General features: G+C 34.9%; 1 protein-coding gene across 1 annotated transcript; it reads right to left on the reverse strand.

The window, feature by feature from the left end:
• Positions 1–2,567: 2,567 nt before the first annotated feature.
• On the reverse strand, positions 2,568–17,078 carry stm (starmaker; the record flags this gene model as incomplete). Its single annotated transcript, XM_081376495.1, has 22 exons — positions 2,568–3,384; positions 4,838–4,909; positions 4,989–5,042; positions 5,261–5,314; positions 5,541–5,591; positions 5,692–5,736; positions 6,152–6,202; positions 7,285–7,323; positions 7,406–8,128; positions 9,940–10,002; positions 10,462–10,533; positions 10,743–10,781; positions 11,246–11,290; positions 11,370–11,408; positions 11,495–11,581; positions 11,830–11,874; positions 13,308–13,343; positions 13,988–14,023; positions 14,101–14,139; positions 15,026–15,076; positions 15,173–15,205; positions 17,021–17,078. The coding sequence occupies 21 exons, from the start codon at positions 17,076–17,078 to the stop codon at positions 4,869–4,871; spliced, it is 1,701 nt and encodes a 566-aa protein (XP_081232621.1). The 3' UTR covers positions 2,568–3,384; positions 4,838–4,868.
• Between the last annotated feature and the right edge of the window lie 5,066 nt (positions 17,079–22,144).

Below are 22,144 nucleotides of genomic sequence, written 5' to 3' on the forward strand. Positions count from 1 at the left end.
ATGATGTACTATATCATCTAATTTCTTTGCGTAATTTACATACAGACGACAACGTTTGTCACAGATCCGCGAAAACGACTAAAAACGCTGCATTATGCTAACAGGCCAGTAGTTGGCGATATCACTTTGTAAAAAAAAACCATTACGCACCTAAATAGACAGAACACATAATACACATACGTATGACGTTCACAAATTCACGTTTTTGCAGTCCACACGGAGACGTTGACGGTATCGGTTTCAAAAACATGCATTTTGAAACCCGTTTTCAAAAGTGTGCATTTTCAGGCTCCCAAAAACCCATTGTCGTGTAAACGAATAACTAAAACACATAAAAAGCTTTTCGTTTGTGTTATAAAAATAAGTTTAGTTATAATTGCCTTTAATTGTAGTTGAAAACGGTGAGTTGTTTACTTACTTTTTATTTCGTCTTCCATTAACACCATCGTTTATTCATTCATATTCATGAAAACGAGAGGTGGGATTTATCGTGTGAAACAATCATATCCAATCATAGTGCATGGAGGCATTGCCTCCTCTCACGTGACAATATATATATATATATATATATATATATATATATATATATATATATATATATATATATATATATAATATCAGGGCTTGAATTTCGGCGCGGGATTGCGGGTATTGCGCATATTTTTTATCATTCCCGCAGGTCTCCCATTTATAATGCGGGAAATTCCCGCAAACATTGATTCACTTTAGCATGTAGGTTCAGGTTGTATTAGTAAATTAATCCACGCAGATGGAAAATCAAATCAGTCATTTTAAAACTGTCTGCGAGACGCAATTTCACAAACAGCGTGAGTGATTCAGCGGCGCTGCGTCTTCTATCTCGCGTCTCTCAAAATGGGTTGCACAATGCAATCGTTAAGCGCGCAGCAGGCGGCGGAAATACACTCTCGCGTTTCGGGAGTCGATCGGGCCAGCATTGCATCACGAGTAACTAAAGTTTACCATTTGCACGTCTTTTCAAGTCTCACCAGTTTAAACAGTCACGCGATTTTAAACTCTTCGGTACTTGCGCGCTGTCTGAGAGATGCTTTTTTCTCTGCACACATACATAGAGTAAAGCAGCCTCACAAACAGCTCGCGGGTAACAAAAGTTATTTTTCGTGGATTATAAATCGCTTTAACAGTCAAAAACATAAGAAAATGATGTCAATTTCGGTCTTGGAGAGTATCCTCTAATCTAAACACAGTCGGTTATGTCTTAAATAAGCATAAATCGCACGTGACCGTATAATGAAAACAGGATCCGTGCACTAGCTCTTAAAGGGACAGCAGCCATATGTGTCTGTCATTAATTTGTTTGTCAAAACAACAAAACATAGCTTTCATTTTAAGGAATCAGGATTAATAGCCTATGAATTTAATTTAGTCAGGACTAAAATACTACCCAGTGTTATTTTACATTTGATTAGGGTACTTTATTCAGTCTCTGTAGTATTTCTGAATAGCCTACTAGTTTTAGACCTAAGCAAAAACTTTTCTCTTTATTTCTCTTTATTGATATCTTTATTCTATTGTATTTATTTGTGCTACTTTTTTCAATTTAATTCAAAGATTAAAATCAAGCTTCCTTGAGTTGTGTAAATTCTTAAGAACAAAATGACCCCATTGTAAAAATGCAATGAGTAGGCTAAGCATACATTTAGGCGAGATAAATGTAATTAAAAAAAAAGTCTAAACTCCCCCCTCAAATTAAAAATTCCCCCCCATAAGAATCACCTAAGGGGGGATTTCCCCCCCATTTTCCAAAATGAAATTCAGGCCCTGAATATAATTGTATAATATAGCCTATTTAATTTTTTTGGTTGCATTTTATTTTACAGTATGTGTACTTACAGTGTACTGAGTCTGACCTAAGAAGGTACTGGGTAATATAAGGTAACTACATGGTTAGGTTTAGGGGTAGGTTCAGTGTTAGTGTCTAGTTATTACCCAGTTATTTTAATTACTATAATAAGTACATAGTATGTACATGGGGAACAGGACTGTAAAATAAATTACTACCACATGTTATATATTTATATACTAGAAGAGCAAATATATAAACAATTTGGTTTAATTTGAAAGACAAAAACAAGTGACCTAAAACCAAATTATTGATGTGTTTAAGAAAAAAAAAAGCCTTAGTTTTGTTTAAAAAATCCAGTTAATCAGGTGAAACACCACCTTTATTTGATACTAAAGTGTTTTTGGTCCATCAGAATGAATAAGTAAATCATTGTTTGTCTGTAAAATTTTGACATTTTACTAATAAAATAAAATTGTTATACATTTATTCTATAGTATTAATTTGATTGTCTCGGGCACTGAAATAATTTTATAGTTTTCAATTCTTTTTGTTCTCATGACTACATTTTGTTGAAAATTGAGTAATTAAATAAAAAAAAACATAATACGATATGCATGTGCTTGTGGTTTAGTTCACACACACACACACACACACACACACACACACACACACACACACACACACACACACACACACACACACACACACACACACAAAAGTCTCCATGGTCACTTGGTTTTCTGACAACCCAGTCTTTATTAGATTTGCTCCCTGTGTACATATTAAAACGACTTTAAATCTATACAAAATGATTTTTTTAACAGTTTTCAGAACAATCTGTGCTCTTACATTGCTAGTTTATTAGTATTCCTCCACAGAGACATAGACATCAGAGATTCTATCAGAAATTGTCTGTACAGTCTTAAATCTTGTTTTTTTTTTTTTTTTTTTTTTTGGGGGGGGGGGTGGGGGGGTGGGCAGGAAAGATCTCATTCTGTGCGATTTCAGGCCGGCGTTCATCTGAGAGTCAAGAAAAGAAGGTTGTCGTTGTAGCAGCTGCAGTCTTTCAGTCAGTGACACCATGTGGACAAACCAAAGGAGCCAGGACAGGTTTGATGGTTCGAGCAACATTTCTCCAGACCCGAATCGTTTGGTCTCGGGAGCTTTCTCAAAAATTCCTTCGGTTAGTTCTACTCTCTAGGTTTAATGCGTCACTTTCAAATGAAATATATTTAGACTCTACGCAAACAGACAAACGCATGAGGTTCGAAATTCCAGACCCTCATTGTTCTTCATGCATTTCATGCATCTAACATTGGTAAAATGAATATATCAAACGTTCTAGAATTAGGACAAAGTTTTAAAAAAAATGGAATGTACACCAAACAGCCGAATAATTTAATCTGCATCCCAGAACCCTTAGAAAGGAACCTTCACCATATGAGAGAGAAAGAGAGAGAGAGAGGACGAGAGGGACGTGTCAATGTGTTTTAATGGGACGTGAAGCTCTGGTTATCATGACTGTCTCAGTTGATCCTTTTACTTCTCTCCAGGAAAATCTGCAATGAGAAATAAAAGCAATCATATAGTGAATATATCTATATCTATATCTATCTATATACATAGCACTATACATTTTTGGGCCGAATTCTTAATAGTTTATGCAAGTAAATCAAAGAGGTCATGAATGTTCTTGTTCTTATGTTTTTCTGGCAGTAACACTCCAAGACTCAAGGGGGCGATAATGTAACTTCAAATCTGCATTGGACATGTTTCAAGCCTACTTCAGGTAGCGATCATTCCTCTTTTTGATTGAAAAATGATAATGATGCGATTTAAAATATGGTATATCGTGAATTTACTCATCATATATAGAAAATTCTTTATCCACAAATGTATATGGGCAACGCACCTACTTTTACTCATTTGAAAATGAAAGGTCTCTCTACCTTCATACATTAACAGAAAAGAGAAATAATTAAAAAGTTACTGTAAAGCCTTAAATCTATACATTGATAGATATATAATGCACAAATTGCTTATCAAGATCTTATTTACCCTTTATTTTTCTTTTGTTTGTCTTAATATTTGATTTGATATAGGCCTAACTAATATGTTATAATTCCCTTTAATTGTATGTTCATTGTCCAACAGATTGCAATAAAACATTTTTGAAAAAGGTTATTTATCATTCAAGACAGTAGATGAAGAGCCCATCCTTATAGTAGAAAAGAGCCAATCACCCTTTGCTTGATGATTTACTCATTTCACTTATTTGCATGGACAGTATTTTAGTATATTTGAATAATTTATGATACCATGTTGTCAGATTGTATTGCTGATTTGAAGTATGATTTAATATCTTTATAAACAGTTTGATTTCTTGTGCTTATCAGTGTAGAGGCTATTTTTGTAGTTAGCTTAGCAACATGTTAAACTCCATACTGAAAAGTGTCCATTATCTCATTAAAAAGATGATTTAATCCAACATTTTTATGTTTATAAGAGTATTTACAAAGCAGCATGCTTATACCAAACTCTATTAGAATAAAATGTTAGCTGTTTTATGTTCATGAGTGACCATTACAAATGTTTCTGAATGTAGAGCGTTTCAAATCAGCCGCTTTTAGACTTTTACGAGACATTTATAAAGTAAGGCTTATGTAAACACTACACTACATTAATATGAGGTATCATGACTTTATATCTCATATATTGTGACTGTATATATCACAATGTGACTATATTTTCAGTTGCTACTTTATCTCACAGTGTGACTAATGACTATATCTCTCAATTATGACTTTAAATGTCAAAATATTTGCTTTTTATATTGCACAAATTGACTGTATATCCCGCCACTAAGGCTTCATATCTCACAGTGTGCCTTTTTATCTTCTTTCATCAGTCACTTGTGAGGTTTCATGACTTTTAAGAGAAGTATGTGAAGTAAGGCCTATGTAAACACTACATAGGTTTGAACAGAGCTTTTAATACGTGATCACATGATACCTGTTACAATGTCTTTGTAGAGTCCTGGTTGCTAGGAGCTTGGCATTGGGGTTTTGTTGCCATCATCTGATCCTTAGGAAAGGCAGGAGCGGACATTAGCATGTGTAAAGTGTGAGTGTTTTAAGCAGACGCTTCTTCACAGCATCATTACCTTGTGTTGTGTCATCAAGATGATCTGGTTCATCTTGTGTTTTAGAAGCAGCATCTGTAAACACGACCAAATTGTCTACGTTTATTATTACATGTATGCATTGTGCAGACACTTTTATCCAAAGTAACTTGTATTGTAAATGTGTTTTTATAGTTCATGCATGTTAGTTATGTTGTTATAGATCTATACTCCTACTGTATGTCAACATCTGTCTTATTTGTGTCTCCTAAGGAATTTTGGGAGCTAAAAATCTCAAAAGAAAATCGGCTTACCCGTGGCATCTTCGACCCCGACTTCATCATCATGAGTATCAGTGTCATCCTCATCTAAACATGCAAAGGAATTGAGCTTTTTCCCATTCAGAGAGTAGTGACCATCTAACAGGTAACAGCTACTTTTACAGTTTATCATTTAATAAAATATTTGACATAATTTGGGGAAGTTGCAAGCCAAAGTTGAATACTTAGGTTCAAAAGCAATAGTAATAATGTTAACCTTAGTAAACGACATAACTAAACCCACAACGAAGTGCTTTAGACCCATGAGACGTACCGCCTAAAACATCACGGCTGTCTGGATCAGTGATTTCATCAGTGCGGTCCTCTAGAGTTGGCAAAAAAATTCAAGAAACATGCATTTAATACTTTGTAAATGATAACGGCATCATGTGACTCTTACATACTTAGTTAATAAACATATTTACCGTGGGAGGATGTCGTAGCATCTGTTGAGTCATTGTCATGTTCATCTAGAAGAAGAACAAGATTCAGGTTCATCATCATGTCTTACACACGTGGCTTTAAAGAGAAGTCATTTGTTTGTCCGTGCTGAAATCACAAGTGCTGTGCGATGCAACTTTGTTCTCCATTCAGAAGTAGCAGTGTATTCTGACTGGCAACGTACAGTAAAACTCACATATAATGACTTTATATTGCTTAACCAGTGCCTGATTCTTTCTTGAGGCTTTATATTTTTCCCTGTCAGCTGTTTTTCTAGTGAACTCGTGAAGAAAAGAAGAAAACTCCTCAGATTTACATGGTGTAGACGGGATTTATCACTGGTTGTGTTGTGCATCACATCTGGTTCTCAGTTAGCATTGAAATATGATGCTAATGTTCATTCTTCACAAAACATGCGAACAGTGAATGCTGTGGTTGGCTTACCGTTGGAATCAGCAGAATCATTTGTCTCTATTGATGAATCATCAGGAGAATCTGTAGGTTTAGACATTTATAAATTACACTTTCCTAACTTTGTTCTGTAACAGTGACAAGTTTAAATCTATAGACGCCTGTTTTCTTTATTTCTTTTTATTTCACAGTGTGACTTTATATCTCACAATATGACTTGGTATGTCACAGTTGTGACTTCATTTTCAATTGACTTTATATCTCTCACTTAAGACTTTATATCTTCAATTATGACTATTTCTTACAATATGGCTTTATATCTTCAATTATGACTTTATTAATCACAATATGACTTTATATCTTCAATTATGACTTTATATCTCACACTATGGCTTTATATCTTCAATTATGACTTTATTAATCACAATATGACTTTATATCTTCAATTATGACTTTATATCTCACAATTATAACTATCTTACAATATGACTTAATTAATCACAATATGACTTTATCTCACAATATGACTGTCTTCAATTATGACTTTATATATCACAAAATTACTTTTACAATATATCTCACAAAATTACTTTAAATCTTCAATTATGACTTTATATCTCACAATTATGAATGTTAAATTATGACTATTTCACAATTATGACTATGTCTCAAAATTATGTCTTTATATGTTAAATTATGACTATATTTCACAATTATGACTTCATATCTCACAATATGACTATTTTCAATTATGACTATATTTTCAATTATGACTATATCTTCAATTATGACATTATATCTCATAATTATGACTTTATATCTCACAATTATGACTTTATATCTCGCAATTATGACTTTATATCTTCAATTATGACATTATATCTCATAATTATGACTTTATATCTCACAATTATGTCTTTATATCTCGCAATTATGACTTTATATCTTGCAATTGTCTTTATATCTCACTAAGTGACTTTAAAATCATGACTTTATATCACACATAATGACTGTATACCATGCAATTATGGGTTTATATCATAACTTTAAATTTCTCAGTTGTGTCTTCATGCCGCACAATGTGACTTTATTTCTTGTTTTAAACTTTATCTGATATATTTTTCACTGTGAGGTGGAAATGGGCCTGCATATATATCAGTTAATACCTTGCTTTTCCACACTGGAGTCATTGTCTTCATCGGTGTCTGTGGGCATAAACACATCAATCAGTCAGTGGATAGATATAGTGGTTTGATGACTGTGAAACAGAAAGGATGTAATGTTCACCTTCCCCTCCGGTTTCTGAGCTGTCCGTGTCGCTCTTGCTGTCACTGTCAGAGCTCTCTGTGTCTGTGGACTCTGTGCTGCTCTTGGCTTTGTCCTGGTCTTTATCTTTGCTGTCCGAGTCCGAGTCCGAGTCTGAGTCCACGCTGGAGTTGTCAGAATCTGGTTTGTCTTCCTGCTTGTCTTCTGTCTTTTCATCCCGCTCGCTCTCGTCAGACTGACTGGCTGTGGCGTCTTCCTTCGAGGCGGCGTCCTCCTTGTCCTGTTCGTCTGGTTTGGATTCATCTTCTTTATCTTTTCCCTCGTCGCTGTCCTTGTCATCGGCCTCCTGCTTTTCTTGGGCGTCCTTCTCGCTGTCTCCATCATCTTGCGTGTCTTTGGGGTCGCTGGTGTCTTTGTCCTCAGCGCTGTCTTTATCAGGGGAATCTGCCGTGTCCTGGTCCCGAGTGTCGCTGTCAGAGTCCAGGTCTTTCTCCTTCTTCTCTGTGCTGTCTGTGTCTTTCAGATCTGGATCCTGGTCTTTGGAGTCGTCTGAATATTTCACCTCATCCGAGTCGCCGTCTGTGTCGCCTTTCTCTGGCGTCTCAGAGGTTTCTCGACCCTCGTCTTCTGAGTCTTTGCTGGAGTCTTTGCTGGAGTCTTTGCTGGAGTCTTTGCTGGAGTCTTTCTCGTCTTTCTCGTCGCTCTTTTCATCTGTGTCTCCGTCTGTTTTGTCTTTGTCAGAATCTGGGTGTAAAAAGTTCATTTTTGTTAATATAGATCATCTAAGTGACATTAGTTATTATAATTACAGACAAATAACTACATGAACCAGTGAAGCCTAAACTTACAAAAAAGTGCCATGGTTAGTTGATTGTATCAGATCAAGAATACCATGGCACTACCTCACCTGTTACCATGGTAATACCATTGTAAATTGATAAATATCACCAACGTACTATTCATGCACTATTTACATAACAATCCAAGGCACATATTGAATGTCAAAAAACATGGTATTACCATGGTACACATGAAAAATACATGGATTTACCATGGTACCAGGTACAACAAATGTTGTACTTTATTTACTATGATAGGCATAAAAAAAGGATAGCCTCGCCCTCACTTATTTAATCACAATTAAATATCAAATGTGTTCTGACCAGGGTTATTATATTTATTATATTTAACTAAAACTAAAATAAACTTTATGGTTTTAGTTATTCAAATTGTAGTTATAGTTATATTAGTTATAGTGTAGTTAAATTGGCATATATATATATATATATATATATTAGGGCCGTGACATTAACGCGTTAATTTCGATTAATTAATCTGAGAAAAAATAACGCGTTAAAAAAAATAACGCAGATTAATCCATTCCGTATTGACCTTTGAACCTGGAGCGTTCTAGCCACCATTCGACTGTAAAATGAAGGAGGGAGACGAGAACGCGCTGGCGCTGCCTGGATCATTGATTGGAACATTAACTTCTAAAAAAACAGCCGGCATTTCAACGTTGATTCACCGGTGAACGTAGGGACCAAGGTCGAATCAATGTTGGATTATGTTTCGATTGTGCAAAACGAATCAACGTTAAAATCGTGACGTTGTTTCACCGTTGATGTCGTGACGTTGTTTCACCGTCTCTTCTTTCAATATGGGTGAATAAAGATTGTATGTCTACGTTGTTGAACCAATGTTGAATTATGCTTCGGTTTTGCAAATTGAATCAACATTGATATCGTGACGTTGTTTCACCGTCTTACCTTTCATCATGGGATAATGAGTCATGACAATGCTGACTGAATTTGTGATTAACTGTACACTAAAATATTGTTAACTGTCAAATTACTTGCAGCAATGGCTTAATTAAACACATTTAATAAAAATATAACATGCTCAAGACTGTAAAACAAGTTTTATTCTGAAAAAACAAAAGTCTAAAAATACTTTCTAAAACAGATGAAAAACATCTCAAACTTTAAATTGCAGCATTTTCGAAGTAATGTTAAAAACCTGTAAAGCAAGTGTAAATAATGTTTATAATTTAATGTTTAATATTAAATGTATAATTTAATAATGTTCAATAATTTAATAATGTTCAATTGTATTGATTATTTGCTAGGCACAATTATTTCAATGCTCACCCTTTGAACTTTTGAACATTATTTCAATTACATGTTCAACACAATTATTTTTAATTGATTGACAGCCCTAATTTATATGCAATTAAAATGCGATTAATTTCGATTAATTAATTACAAAGCCTCTAATTAATTAGATGAATTTTTTTAATCGAGTCCCGGCCCTAATATATATATATATATATATATAAAACTACAAAATATTAGTAAAAACTATAATAGTACTTCAGTGATACTAAAATAACACTGGTTCTGACTGGTTTTGAGTACTTGATACTGGAAACTTGTTGCACTGGACCATGTTAGTGTTATTCTTTTAAGGACTTTTTAAGCGCAAGAATCATTTCTTTTGTTTGTTTCTGAAGTATAGAAGTGACACAGATGTTCTTTTGTGTATTTTAAGCTCACCATCAGAGTCCTGCTGCTCATCTGTGTCTGAAGAGTCTTTCTCAGATGAATCATTGGTACCTTCTGCATCAGAGCAAATCCAATATAAACATCTCTAACTTCAGGCTGAATCACACTTTCATTCTTTCACTTCAGTAAATCAAAACTATTGCGAAACATGTTTTCAGTTTTTAAACAAAATTGGTAACTGAAAAAAACTGAAATAAAATAAAAATATTAGATGAAAAAACTATACTAAAACGTATACTAAATAAAAATAAATTAAAGCTAAATAGAAATATTTAAATTATATATATTTATATGCATATATACATATATATGTATATATATATGCATTTATATATATATATATATTAAACAAAAGCACATAACAAAATTACTCAAATTTAAACTAAAATTAAAATAAAAACTGAAAAGTAAAAACTAATTAAAAATATGAATGAATACTATAATAGTATATTTCTAAAATGCTAAAATAGCACTGATTTGACACTGTTTGAATTAAAATGGTGATTTCTGCACCTGTAGAGGTTTTGTCTGCATCACCAGGCGAGTCCTCAGACTCGCTCTTCTCCACACTAGCAGAATCTGCGTCTGAAAGCACAGCGCATGCCAAGATTGTTTCAGTAACAATGTATCATTTCGCTGTGAGAAAAGAGTGACTGTGCCAAGCAGGACGTGTTCATGGCAACAAAACATAGTCCTCCTCCTCCTCACTGTATAACCATTAACTACCGCCAGAGGGAACGACGGAACATGAGCATCAACTACAGGAACATGTTCTGCATGAGGAGACTCTATACCTGTGTCCACTGAACCAGGGTCCGCCTTCTCATCTGAGTCTGTTTAATAGTGAGACAGGAAATCAGTATTTTCATTAGACACACACACACGCACACACACACACACACACACACACACACACACACACACACACACACACACACACTGTTTAAATTTATTTTTTTACTTTTTTTATCATTCCAAAACTATGATATTATTTTTCAATGGAACAGAAATTGATCAATTAAAGTTTCTTTAAAATGTTTTCTTTGTGTTCCATGAAAGAAATAACAGGTGAATAAATAATAGTGTTTTTGAATTTTTCACCTAATATTTACATTTTATTTTCAATATTCATATTTATTTCAATTACTTTATTTCAATACCACTTTTTTTTATTTAGTTTTAGTAAAAAAAAAAAAAATGACAAAAATCTTTTTTTAGTCAATTATGGGTGAGTTATGAATGTACCGTTTCATAATCACATGTTAGCATTGATTTGACTCTGTCTCTGTGTGTTTACCTGCTGATTCCTTTTCCTTTGAATCGGTATCAACATGATCTGCATCTGAAATACGACACATTTAGATTGACTCAACACCATCTAATACAATATAGTCAGTCTCATTTCACACAATCTCTCTTACCTGTGCTGTCCTCGGCTGATGCTTTCTCACTGGTCTCATCTGCAGCAATAATAATAATAAAGGAAAGTATATTGCACACATGTAGATTCTGTATATTATGAAAGACTGATTTGTGTTTCACCGACCTGAATCGCTTGTCTTCTGCTGCGATGCGTCGGTTTCTGTAGTAGTTTCTGTGTCTGTGTCTTTCTCCACATCAGTATCTGTTGTGTCTGATAAAGACATTTAGAAATAAATAACTGCACAACAAATATTTGTTTTTGCTATTGTTATGAATTATATATCTGAATGGAATGTCTATGTGTTTAATTGCGTATCCTTTACTTATGGTAATACCATGTTCCTTTTTTAAGGGAAATAATACAATGTTGTGTTTTTTTTAAGGAAGTGAGGGATGCATTTTGATATTTGACCTAAACAACACATTGCATTGTTGTTGTGTGTTCAGGTTAAGTTGTACCTATTGAGTCTGGGCCGCTGGTGGCTTCATCCAGGCTTGTGTCACCTGGAATCAGTCGAGCTGTTAGTTTGAGCAATGCTTCACTAAAGTGCATTTCAAACAGAGTAAAGGATTTGCTAACTCTTTATTTTGACACAAGTAACTTTGCAACTTCTAACCCTAACCTTACAGTCTACTAATACTATAATGAGAGTTAGTTGACATGTAGTTGCCTTTGCTGGGTAGAAACTGATTACAAGTAATCAGGATTATATTATCAGATTACAAAAATGAATACTCGTAATCAGACTACAGTTACTTTATTGATTATATGACTAGATGTTATTCTCCCAATGGCAGTTAATTATTCATAATTCATTGATTCTCCTTAGGCTACTACTACTTTTTTATCTTTTAAATTTTCCTTTCTAAAAACGTCTATGCTTATATACGTTCAGAAGCTCTTCCAGGTTTGTGGAATCGCACACACAGACCAGCCACTATGGTCATGTGACTATCACTGAAAACTGAGACGCACAGCATTTGATCACTGGATTTATAGAAATCATTTAACTTTTAACAACTGTTTACTCAACCTTGCAACACTGCATATCACATCCACACATTCATTATTATTTGAATCACTCGGAGTAATTTAACCATGTAATAATGTCTTTGGAAGGCTTTTGACTTTATTAAGACACATTAAAATATTTCATATTTCACCATTTCATATTTACATGCAATGCAGGGATTCTTCAACTTTTTTTTTAAGCTGAACCTCTTTGACTTAATATATTTACTCAAAGTACCTCCTGAGATTTTAAGTTAACAAGTTAGGTCAATAAAAAATTAAGTCAATAATAATAATAATAATATAATTAAATTAAATTAAGTTCACTGTTCTTTGATGTTGGTTAATGGTCACACATGACATGCAGGCAAACAAATAAAATATTAATTTGTGTGTGATTTAATTAATAGCTTTTCATTAAACTCACAAACCTCAGAAACCATGATGTAATGTAATATTTAATGCACTTCATGTCGTTGATAACAAGAATAGAATATATTTGACAAGATTGTGTTCAAGTTAATGTGATAAACGAGTTAGATCAAAAGTAGTGCTGTCAAATCAATTAATCGCATCTAACAAAAGTTTTGTTTATATAATATATCTATATATATATATACATATATACATACACACAGCCACACATATGCGAACACATATATATATATATATATATATATATACACACACACGTATTATATAAACAAAAGCTTGATTTGACAGCACTAGTCAAAAGTAATCTAAAAGTAATCAAAAAGTAATCTGATTATATTACCTTAAATGTGTAATATTGAATAGTATTGAATTTGTAAGTAATCTTGCCAGCACTGGTAGTTGCAAAGTTACTTCTACAGTATTTAGCTGAATTTCTAAAGTGGACCATCAAAATAAAGTATAACCAAAGATGTGAGAAGTGAAGTCTTACTGTTCGTGTCTGGTGTGTCAGGAGCTCCATCGGCCTCTTTATAAAGAGAGAAAATTAGTAGAAAAGAAAATTATAAAAGCATAGAGTTCTTTTATTCATGTTGTACCTAGTGTCATTAAAAGTGGTTTTCATTCCTTAAAATGATTGCTAATGAGTTAACATACAAGTATAGGCCTTATTTTCTGTATAATTCAACATCATAATGACTCAAAACAAGAATTGAATCTATTAAAAGATTGTATCCTGGTTCACAGCATAAACAGAGATTACACATCTCCACCCTTTTCATTAATCATTGATTTCAATGTGAGTCATAACTAAACACTTCTGTTGTGTTTTCTGTCCTGTTGCCATGGCATTATTCGGGAAAGATTGAGTTGTGACACTTTTGGACAGCAAACATAAATGATTGTTTTAATTCATTTAATCTTTTCCTGTTGACTGACTTTGTCCTGCTTTTCCAACTAATACCAATTCTTCTAGTTCACTGATGTCGAACAGACAGCGGTTAAACATTAATCCGTGTGTGTGTATTGTGCTATCACACTCATTCATGTGTTATCTTGATATCAGTGCTTTCTGTTGGCACTTGTGAAAGCTGTGTGCTTCAGTTCTCAGGTCATGCGTTCTTTCTCTCTTTTATGTGATTTATGTCTAGACGCTCGATACCAGAAACCAACCTAGTTTTTCAGTGGTGTCAGACGAGTCGCTGGGACCTGAAATACACAGAAGTTTTGGTGTCATTTTGAAGTCTGGTGTCATGTTTGTTCCCTGTTTGGAAAGAGTTTCTTACCTCCTTGTTTCTCTGATGAATCTTTCCCATCTGTAGTTCCTGCAAAAGAAAGTTTTCCAAAGTTACATTTGAGCGTCTGTCTAGTTAAAGATGACTTTGCTTTTATATATATTTCTTTATAGCTTCAATATATTTTTACTCAGTTTAAGTACATCAACTTGTTACTGACTTATTTCAGTTTGTTGCTAAAGCAACATTTCTAATATTCATTTAACGTTTTTTAAGATATTAAGTTTTGGTAATTTTGTGTGTGTTTGTCACTTTTATTCGTTTTCTCATATTTCTATTTAGATTTATTTATTTTTTTAATAATATACTTCAACCTATTTTAGTTCAGTTAGTTACCAGTGCAACATTTCTCATTTTTGTTTACATTTATAACGTTTTTCATCTAATATTAATATTTTATTTCAGCTTTATTTTAATTAATGAAAATGTTTATTAATATGTTTTAATTATATTTGAATAGTTTTAGTTAAAGTCCCCCTGTGGTGAAAATCAAGCTCTATATGGTGTTTTAATATGCTTTAAGACAAACCAAGTCGACAGCATTTCTGAGTATTTTCTCCTTAAAACTGCAGTGAACCAAAGTCAGTCTCTAAAACACGCTTTGAAATCGCTGGTGTTTCTGACGTCACACACTACCTTGTAACCAATCAGATCAACGTGTGATCGTCAACGATCTCTGAGCTGATGCGAGTGAGTGGAGGAGGGGTTCATTTGCATATTAATAGAACCACGTATACTAAATGAGGCAAGGGTGTTGAGTTACATTCAAGCTATTTTAAGGCATGAATAAAACATTTTTCCAAGGAAAACCTGTTTAAATATGTAATTTTGGTGACACTACCATCCGTCTAAATATCGATGTTCATGTAAGTGGACTTTTCTGCAGTTTATATAAAATGTTTATAGCCAGACCAACCTGAGTCTCCATTTACTGGGACTGGAGTCGGAAGAGCTTCAGTAAACTGACCTGAGAAGAGAGGAAAAACATGTTTGTCAGATGATCTGGAAAACCTTGTGCTATCCATCGATTTATGATTTATAGATCAAATTCATTGCGACCTACCAATGAAGATGTCTGACAGGGCCGCAGCCAACTCTGAGATTATAACAGAATAAAACACACAATCAGTGACATAAACCAGATCATATTCGTTCAGAACCAGATACTTCCCCTTTTTAACTCTTAAACTGACTTTTAATTGCTGAAATCTCTTCTGAAACTCTAAAGGAGACACATGATGTGAGATTCCTAGGGATTGTGATTTCATCCATTTTGGAGTAACAACTGATGTTACTTTGAGTTTTCCATCTGTAATGTCTTTCTTGAACAATTACAAAGCAGTTCATTGTTCTTACACAGCTCATGCATTCAGGGGCAATACGTAACTTAAAATGTGAAATCCTAATTACGAAGGGAGATGCGCATACGAGAAATACTCTTACCGTCATTATCGGTTCCATCTGTATCAAAGCAGAAGACAAACAGTTAGTTAGTGGTGTGAGTGCATTGAGCTATAAGACTGCCTGTCCTATAGAGGCCCAGGCTAGATGTACCGGGACAGGTGAACAAAACTCTTTTGTGTCCTGTGAAGGGCTCTGATTACACTCTCATTATAGGGAGGCAGAAAATGCTTCATGTTACTTCGAAAGAAGAGCTGATACATGTCACTAACAATAATTTAGGGATCCTGGGTTATCTGGTGCGGTATATATGTGACAGATGCAACGATGTCAGATTCCTTACCGTTTATTGGTGCAGAAATAGAGACACCCACTAATGCAAAGATCAACGGGACAACCAGCGTCCTTAATAACAAGAGGAGAGAAAACTAAATCATGTGAGTGTTCACAAAAACATCTCATCTAAAATAAATAAATAATCTAAAATTAAAAGAATATATATGTATGTGTGTGTGTATTACAATCATTAACAATTTCAAAAAACAAATGAATAAACAAAGTTAATAATATCTTTTTAGGAAACAAAAACACAATACTGATTAAAATCGAGGACCATCTTTGATGCACATCATTTTTATCACACAATTGAACATCTCAGTAAAACATGTACATTTAAAATCATACAAAGAGAGATAACTGTTGATAATAATTGGTCTAAATGTTTGGCGTGATCTCTTTGGTGAGTTAGTAAAGATCCATGCAGATACAGACATTAGACTAGTTAGAAATCAGTGCTGAGATCACTAGTTAACCTTCATCAGTATCAATTATTCCCATTGTTTTTGCGGATTTTGCATCTTTGTAAATACTCTGAAATACTCTGAACAAAAACATTAAGTCAGGCCAGGGCTGCGTTTCTCAAAAACACTGTGAGCGCAGTAAATCATCTCTCGATCTACTCAGGCTTACGATGCTTTTGGGAGACCTAGCCAAGGTTGCTGAGAGTAAAGGAGACGCTTGTACTCACCGGGACAGCATTGCAATAGGACAGGAGTGCAGTGTGAGATTGACGCAGGTGATCAGGTCTAAAGCCTGAATGGAGCAGCTCTCAGATCTTTTATACTCTCTGAGGGGGTTGAGCTAAAGCCTGAGGCGTTACACGAGAACCTCTAAAGCTCCTCTCATTAGAGCAGGGTTATGAAGGCAGGCCGTCCTGCTATTGTTTGTGTTTTCAAACAGCCTTTGTAAATAGTGTAGCTTCTGTGTCCCAGTCCTGGTGTCTCTGTCTCGACGGGTCTCGCCGCTCCTTTGTGATTCGCTCCAGACATTTGATTTAGTTGATTTGAGGAGTTCTTCTCAGGAACGAAACAAAGAGGAGCTGGGCAGGACATGCGGATGGTGTTTGCGTCAGAACTTTCTTTCTTCTGTATGGCACAGAATGATCTGTTCTGCAGTGTTTTTAATACACTTTTTTGCATTTAAGCAACAGTTGCTGATTTTCACATCAGACCTGGAGTATCAAACTCAGCGTTTAAGGCCCCGATATACTCGGCAAAGTTCTTTTTCATTCTTCCGTAAAATTAAGTTCGAAATACGTGACCAGCAAAATACTGTTAGCGAACAACTGACACTGCCCGCACTGGTGAGAGTGGCGTTTAGATGTGATAGATGTGTAAATAGATACATAGATAGATATGTTTAGATATGTAAATAAGTGCTGCGCGCTAAATAAAAAAAAAAACACAATAAAATTGAGAAAGCAGCAAACATTTTAATAAAAGCATCTGATCATAGTGACGTGGATGTGTTTGCACAAGCTCTGCAATTTCAACGCTATCTCACAACCAATTCGTACGAATTCGTACGAGTGATAAAAAGGTGGCTAATTCGTACGAATTTGTACGATTTGTCTAAATCCACGTGATGGGTAGGTTTAGGGGCGGCGTCAGGGGTAGGTCATTCATATGAATTCATACGAATTTGGCAATTCGTAAAATATGTACGATTTCGTAAAAATCGTACTAATTCGTACGAGTGAGGTCGTATGAATTCGTACGAATTAGCCACCTCGTAGAATTCGTACGAATTGCCGTGAGATCAGGCTGGCAATTCAGCACTCCAGTATGTCACATTTATTTATGTAGCACTTTATACAATATATTGCTTAAAATTAAGCAGCTTCACCACATTAAACATGTACAACAGTGTCAGCATCATATTTCATCAGAAGTACAACTTCATTTTCTACTATAAAGCAGCTCCTTCAGTGTGTTTATGTTTTTCCTCACAGACGTCTGACCTCGACGAACTCAACAGAAGAAATGAACCGGAAAAGATTTCAGCGTGAAAGAAGGCGGAGCCTCCGCGCACACCTACGTATTACATAATCGTCCCGGACCAATGGTAGAACAAAGGTGTTTATCAGCCGGAGCGAACTTTTCCGGAAAGTTTGCTTTCTCCCAAAACGAACTCAACAAACTCAGATTTGTTCGAAATGACGTCACATCAATTCATTCTTCAATTTCGCTTGAAGTATATTGGGGCCTTTAAATGACAATGATGTACTAAACATGGATAAAGTTTATCGCGTACAGGCGACAGTGTTGTCAAAATGATCCCTGTTCACGCGGATCCGCGAAAACGATTAAAAACGCTGTATTCTGCTGCCTGGCCAGTAGATGGCGATGTCACTTTGTATAAAGAAACGCTACGCGCTTATAGACTGAACATGTAATACGCATGCGCATGACATCACCGTTTTCTAACAAGTTAGCTTGCACTTTGAAACCCGTTTTCACAAGTTTGCGTTTTCAGGCCCCCAAATCTCTATTGTTGTGTAAATGAACGGCCAAAATGCATTTAAAGTTTTCTGTTTTTAGTTGAAAACGGTGTCGTGTAAACGGCCCCTCAGTTTGGTGGCAACCCTGCTCCTATAAGGCTGATTAGCTTGATTATAACGTGATTAGCTGGATCAGGTGAGTTTAATAAGGGTTTAAGCTAAACTCAGCTGGACTGTGGCGCTCCAGGAACTCAGTTTAACACCCCTAAGGTGTTGTGGGGTTTATAGCGTCTGTCTGGGTTAGGAATGGGCAACTTTGGTCCTAGAGGGCCACAGTCCTGCATATTTGAGCTCCAATACACCCGAGCAAGCTAATCAATGTCTTCTGGATCAGTTTTATCAGGGTTGAAGCCACTGAAGTTCCCCATCCCTGATCTAGGTTGGTTATACCTTTTGGTTACTACTTTAGCTGAAACCTCTAACAAGTTATAAAACACATGAACACATAACTACGGAGCCCCTTGAAGGGACATGGTGAAGAAGGACAATATGATATGGGAGTCAATGCTTTTGCGTTCTCTCTCAAAATGTCTGCATTCCTATGAGAAACTTTGCATTCGCTTTCGAGGAAACGCAAAGTTTCTCGGAAAGAACGCAAAAGCATTGATTTATTATTTTCCCTCCCATATCATAGTGTTCATCTTCACCATGTCCCTTGGGGCTCTGTACATAATCATAGCCATGTGACTTGTGTTTTTCATTGCAATCTCATTGCATTGTTTTTTCCCCCCAATATATAAAAAAATTAAATTAAAAATAAAACAATTTAATTTAACAAATTATTTTTTTAATATTTTTTATTATTTTTAAGATTGGTAATAAAATAAATGTATAAATTATTTTTATTTATTTGTTAAGCTATTTATGTATCTATTTGAAATAGTCTGTAATGTCAGTAGTCTTAATTTAAATTAAATAATTTAAATAACATTTAAATAAATTATTTTATTTTAACTAGTTTATTTTGAATGTATTTATTAAGCTATTTATTTATTTCTTAGCTTGTTTGCATAGCCTGTAAGGTCGTCTTAATATTAAAATAAAAACAATTTTAATAAATTATTTATTATTATAATTTTAATATAATAGCAATTTACTATTATTGGTTTATTTGCTTGCTTGCGCAGTCTTATTATTGTGGCATTTTATATTTTTATTGATTTACCATTGATTTGTCTGTTTGTTTATACTTTTATTTGTCCATTTATTTGTTTTTCCAATAGATTGAGCGGAGTAGTCTTGGATCACATGTAAATGAATGTTCCTAATGTGGTTTAAAGAGCGAGTCCACATGCAGTAAACCTGTGTTTGGCCGGGAAAAGCTTCCGTTTGTCCAGTTGCTCCTCACACAAAGCTTCTTTGTTTCTCCGTTGAGAAATTGATTGAGCTTAAAAAACATCCTTGTTGAGAAATAAAGCACATATTCCCGTTACAGGTTAATCATTCGCTTTTTTCTCTTGCACATCCATTCATATTCAACAAGCCATTGATGCATCAAAGCAGCTTTAGTGGGATTAAATATGCAAACGATGGGAAAATAGAGCAGTTTTAGGATGTAAATGATGTTTTGTTGAGGAAATGAGGTGATTCCTGTGGCCTTTCTAAAGGATGGTGGGAGAGAGTGTGTGTGAGTGTCACGGCCGTTCCTCTGCTCTTCACACCGTTTCATGATGATGCACTTCTGACATTATACTGGCTAAATTGGGAAACTTGTCTTTTTGAAACAAACTGGAATCCACCTAAAGCCGTGGAGTAACATGAGAATCCAGCAGATCTCGAGGGACGTTCTCCCAGTGTTTGAGGGAATCAGGAGATTCAGGACACTCCTGGAGTTATAATAGTTAATGTGTGTCAGTGCTGAACTTCTGAGTCATGACGACCAATCATTCTTTATATCCGACTTCCTTTTCTTCATTTTTCTTCCTTCTGTTTTCCTTAGTTTTTCCTTTCTTCTTTACTTTATTCATCAATTTCAATTTCTTCAATCCTTCAATCTGTTTCGCTTCCTTCATTCATTTTACTTTCCTCTCTTCTTTTTTCTACAATTTTCCTTAATTTCTTCTTTCCTCCCTTCCCTCCTTCTTTCATTTTTCATTGTTTTGCTTTATTCATTTTACCTTCCTTCCTTCTTTCCTTATTTTCTTCTACCATTTTCCTTCCTTCCTTCCTTCCTTCTTTCATTTTTTCATTTTTCTTTTTCTTTCCTTACTTCCTTCCTTAATTTTTCCTGCTTCTGTTTTGCTTCATTCATTTGACCTTCCTTCCTTCTTTCATTTCTTATTTTTTCTACCACTTTCCTTCATTCCTTCCTTCCTTCTTAATTTTTTTTTCATTTGTCTTCCTTCTCTCTCTTTTTCCTTCATCTTTTCTGCTTCTGTTTTGCTTCCTTCATTAATTTGACCTTCTTTCCTTCTTTTTTACCATTTTCCTTCATTCCTTCCTACCTTCCTTCTTTCATTTTTAAAATTTTCTTTCATTCCTTCCTTCCTTCTGTCATTTTTTCTGCTTGTTTTGCTTCATTCATTTAATCTTTCTTCCTTCTTTCCTTTCTTCTTTTTTTCTACCATTTCCTTCATCACCCCCTCGTTCATTATTTTCCCCTTCCTTAATCTTTTCTTCCTTCCGTTTTCCTTCCTTTCTTCATTTTTTCCCCTCTGTTTTCTTGATTCTTTTTTCTTTTCCCTTTTTCTTTCCATCCCTTTCTCCTTTCTTTTTTTCCTTCCATTTTCCTTCTCCAATTAAGTTGTTCCTTCCTTCCTTCCTTCTTTCTTACCTTTATTTAATCCTTCTATCCTTCCTTCATCCTCCCATCCTGCCATATTCCTGTCGTTCCTCCATGTATAGTGGTTCTGTTGCTGTCTCAGAGAAGCGTGTGCTCTATAGTCTCTAGATCTGGGCCAGTAATGGAAAGGTTTTAGGATCAAACCTGAGTTGTTCTGAACCACTCTCCCCTTGATCAAAGCACTTTAACTCGGGTTGCTTCAAGAGGATTTTCCCTGTCCATTTAGTTTTAACTCAATTATTTAGCAATATTCTATCGTTTACATTTTTATAAAACATGATTTTCTTGTCCCGGTCTCCATCTGTTCTCTCGCTCCATCTCGTTCAGATCTCGTGACCAGTGATCCAGGACGAATGTGAGATCAGCACGTCTAAGCGAATGACCCGCTGACCTGTTAAACACTCTCACAGGGTCCTGTAAGACTCAAATCAGCTCACTGTGACCATCTCTGACTTTTGCCATTGCTCTAAATCTACAGAAATCACATTGCTTTCCCATTTAAAGCAGAGGGGTGAGGAAATGTCTTTAGTTTGGTGCTTCTTGATCAACCACAGAAAATAGTCTGAAAAGAGACTTTATTGCTTCACGAGGGCGTTTTGGTGAGACAGCAGTTTTAGCTGTTACGACACTTTTCCAGAACCTTCCTAAGATACAGTTTTCCTTGAAAACACACATCACAGAAGGTCTGTTGAAGATGCAGGGCTCGGTAAAGTCCCGTGGCATTGTGTGAGCTCTAAATTTACTTGACATTTCTGTGGACAACGACTGGCGATCATTGAAATTCTGTGTTAGTCACCTAAAATCCAACCACTAGCTACTGCTGTTTTTACTCAGTAAACAAAGGCAAACACAACTAAACTTGATGCTTATTGCTTAGTTTATTAACTTAAAGGTAAACATTTAGAAATCTTAAAAGATTTCCTTTTTCTGTGATCAACCTTTAAAATGCACAATTATGCATATGGTTCAAAACAACAACACAAACTATGTACAATTGACAAAGATCTGAGCTT

This window comes from Scardinius erythrophthalmus (genome assembly GCF_964197995.2).
Source record: "Scardinius erythrophthalmus genome assembly, chromosome: 10".
Classification (NCBI taxonomy): Eukaryota; Metazoa; Chordata; class Actinopteri; order Cypriniformes; family Leuciscidae; genus Scardinius; species Scardinius erythrophthalmus.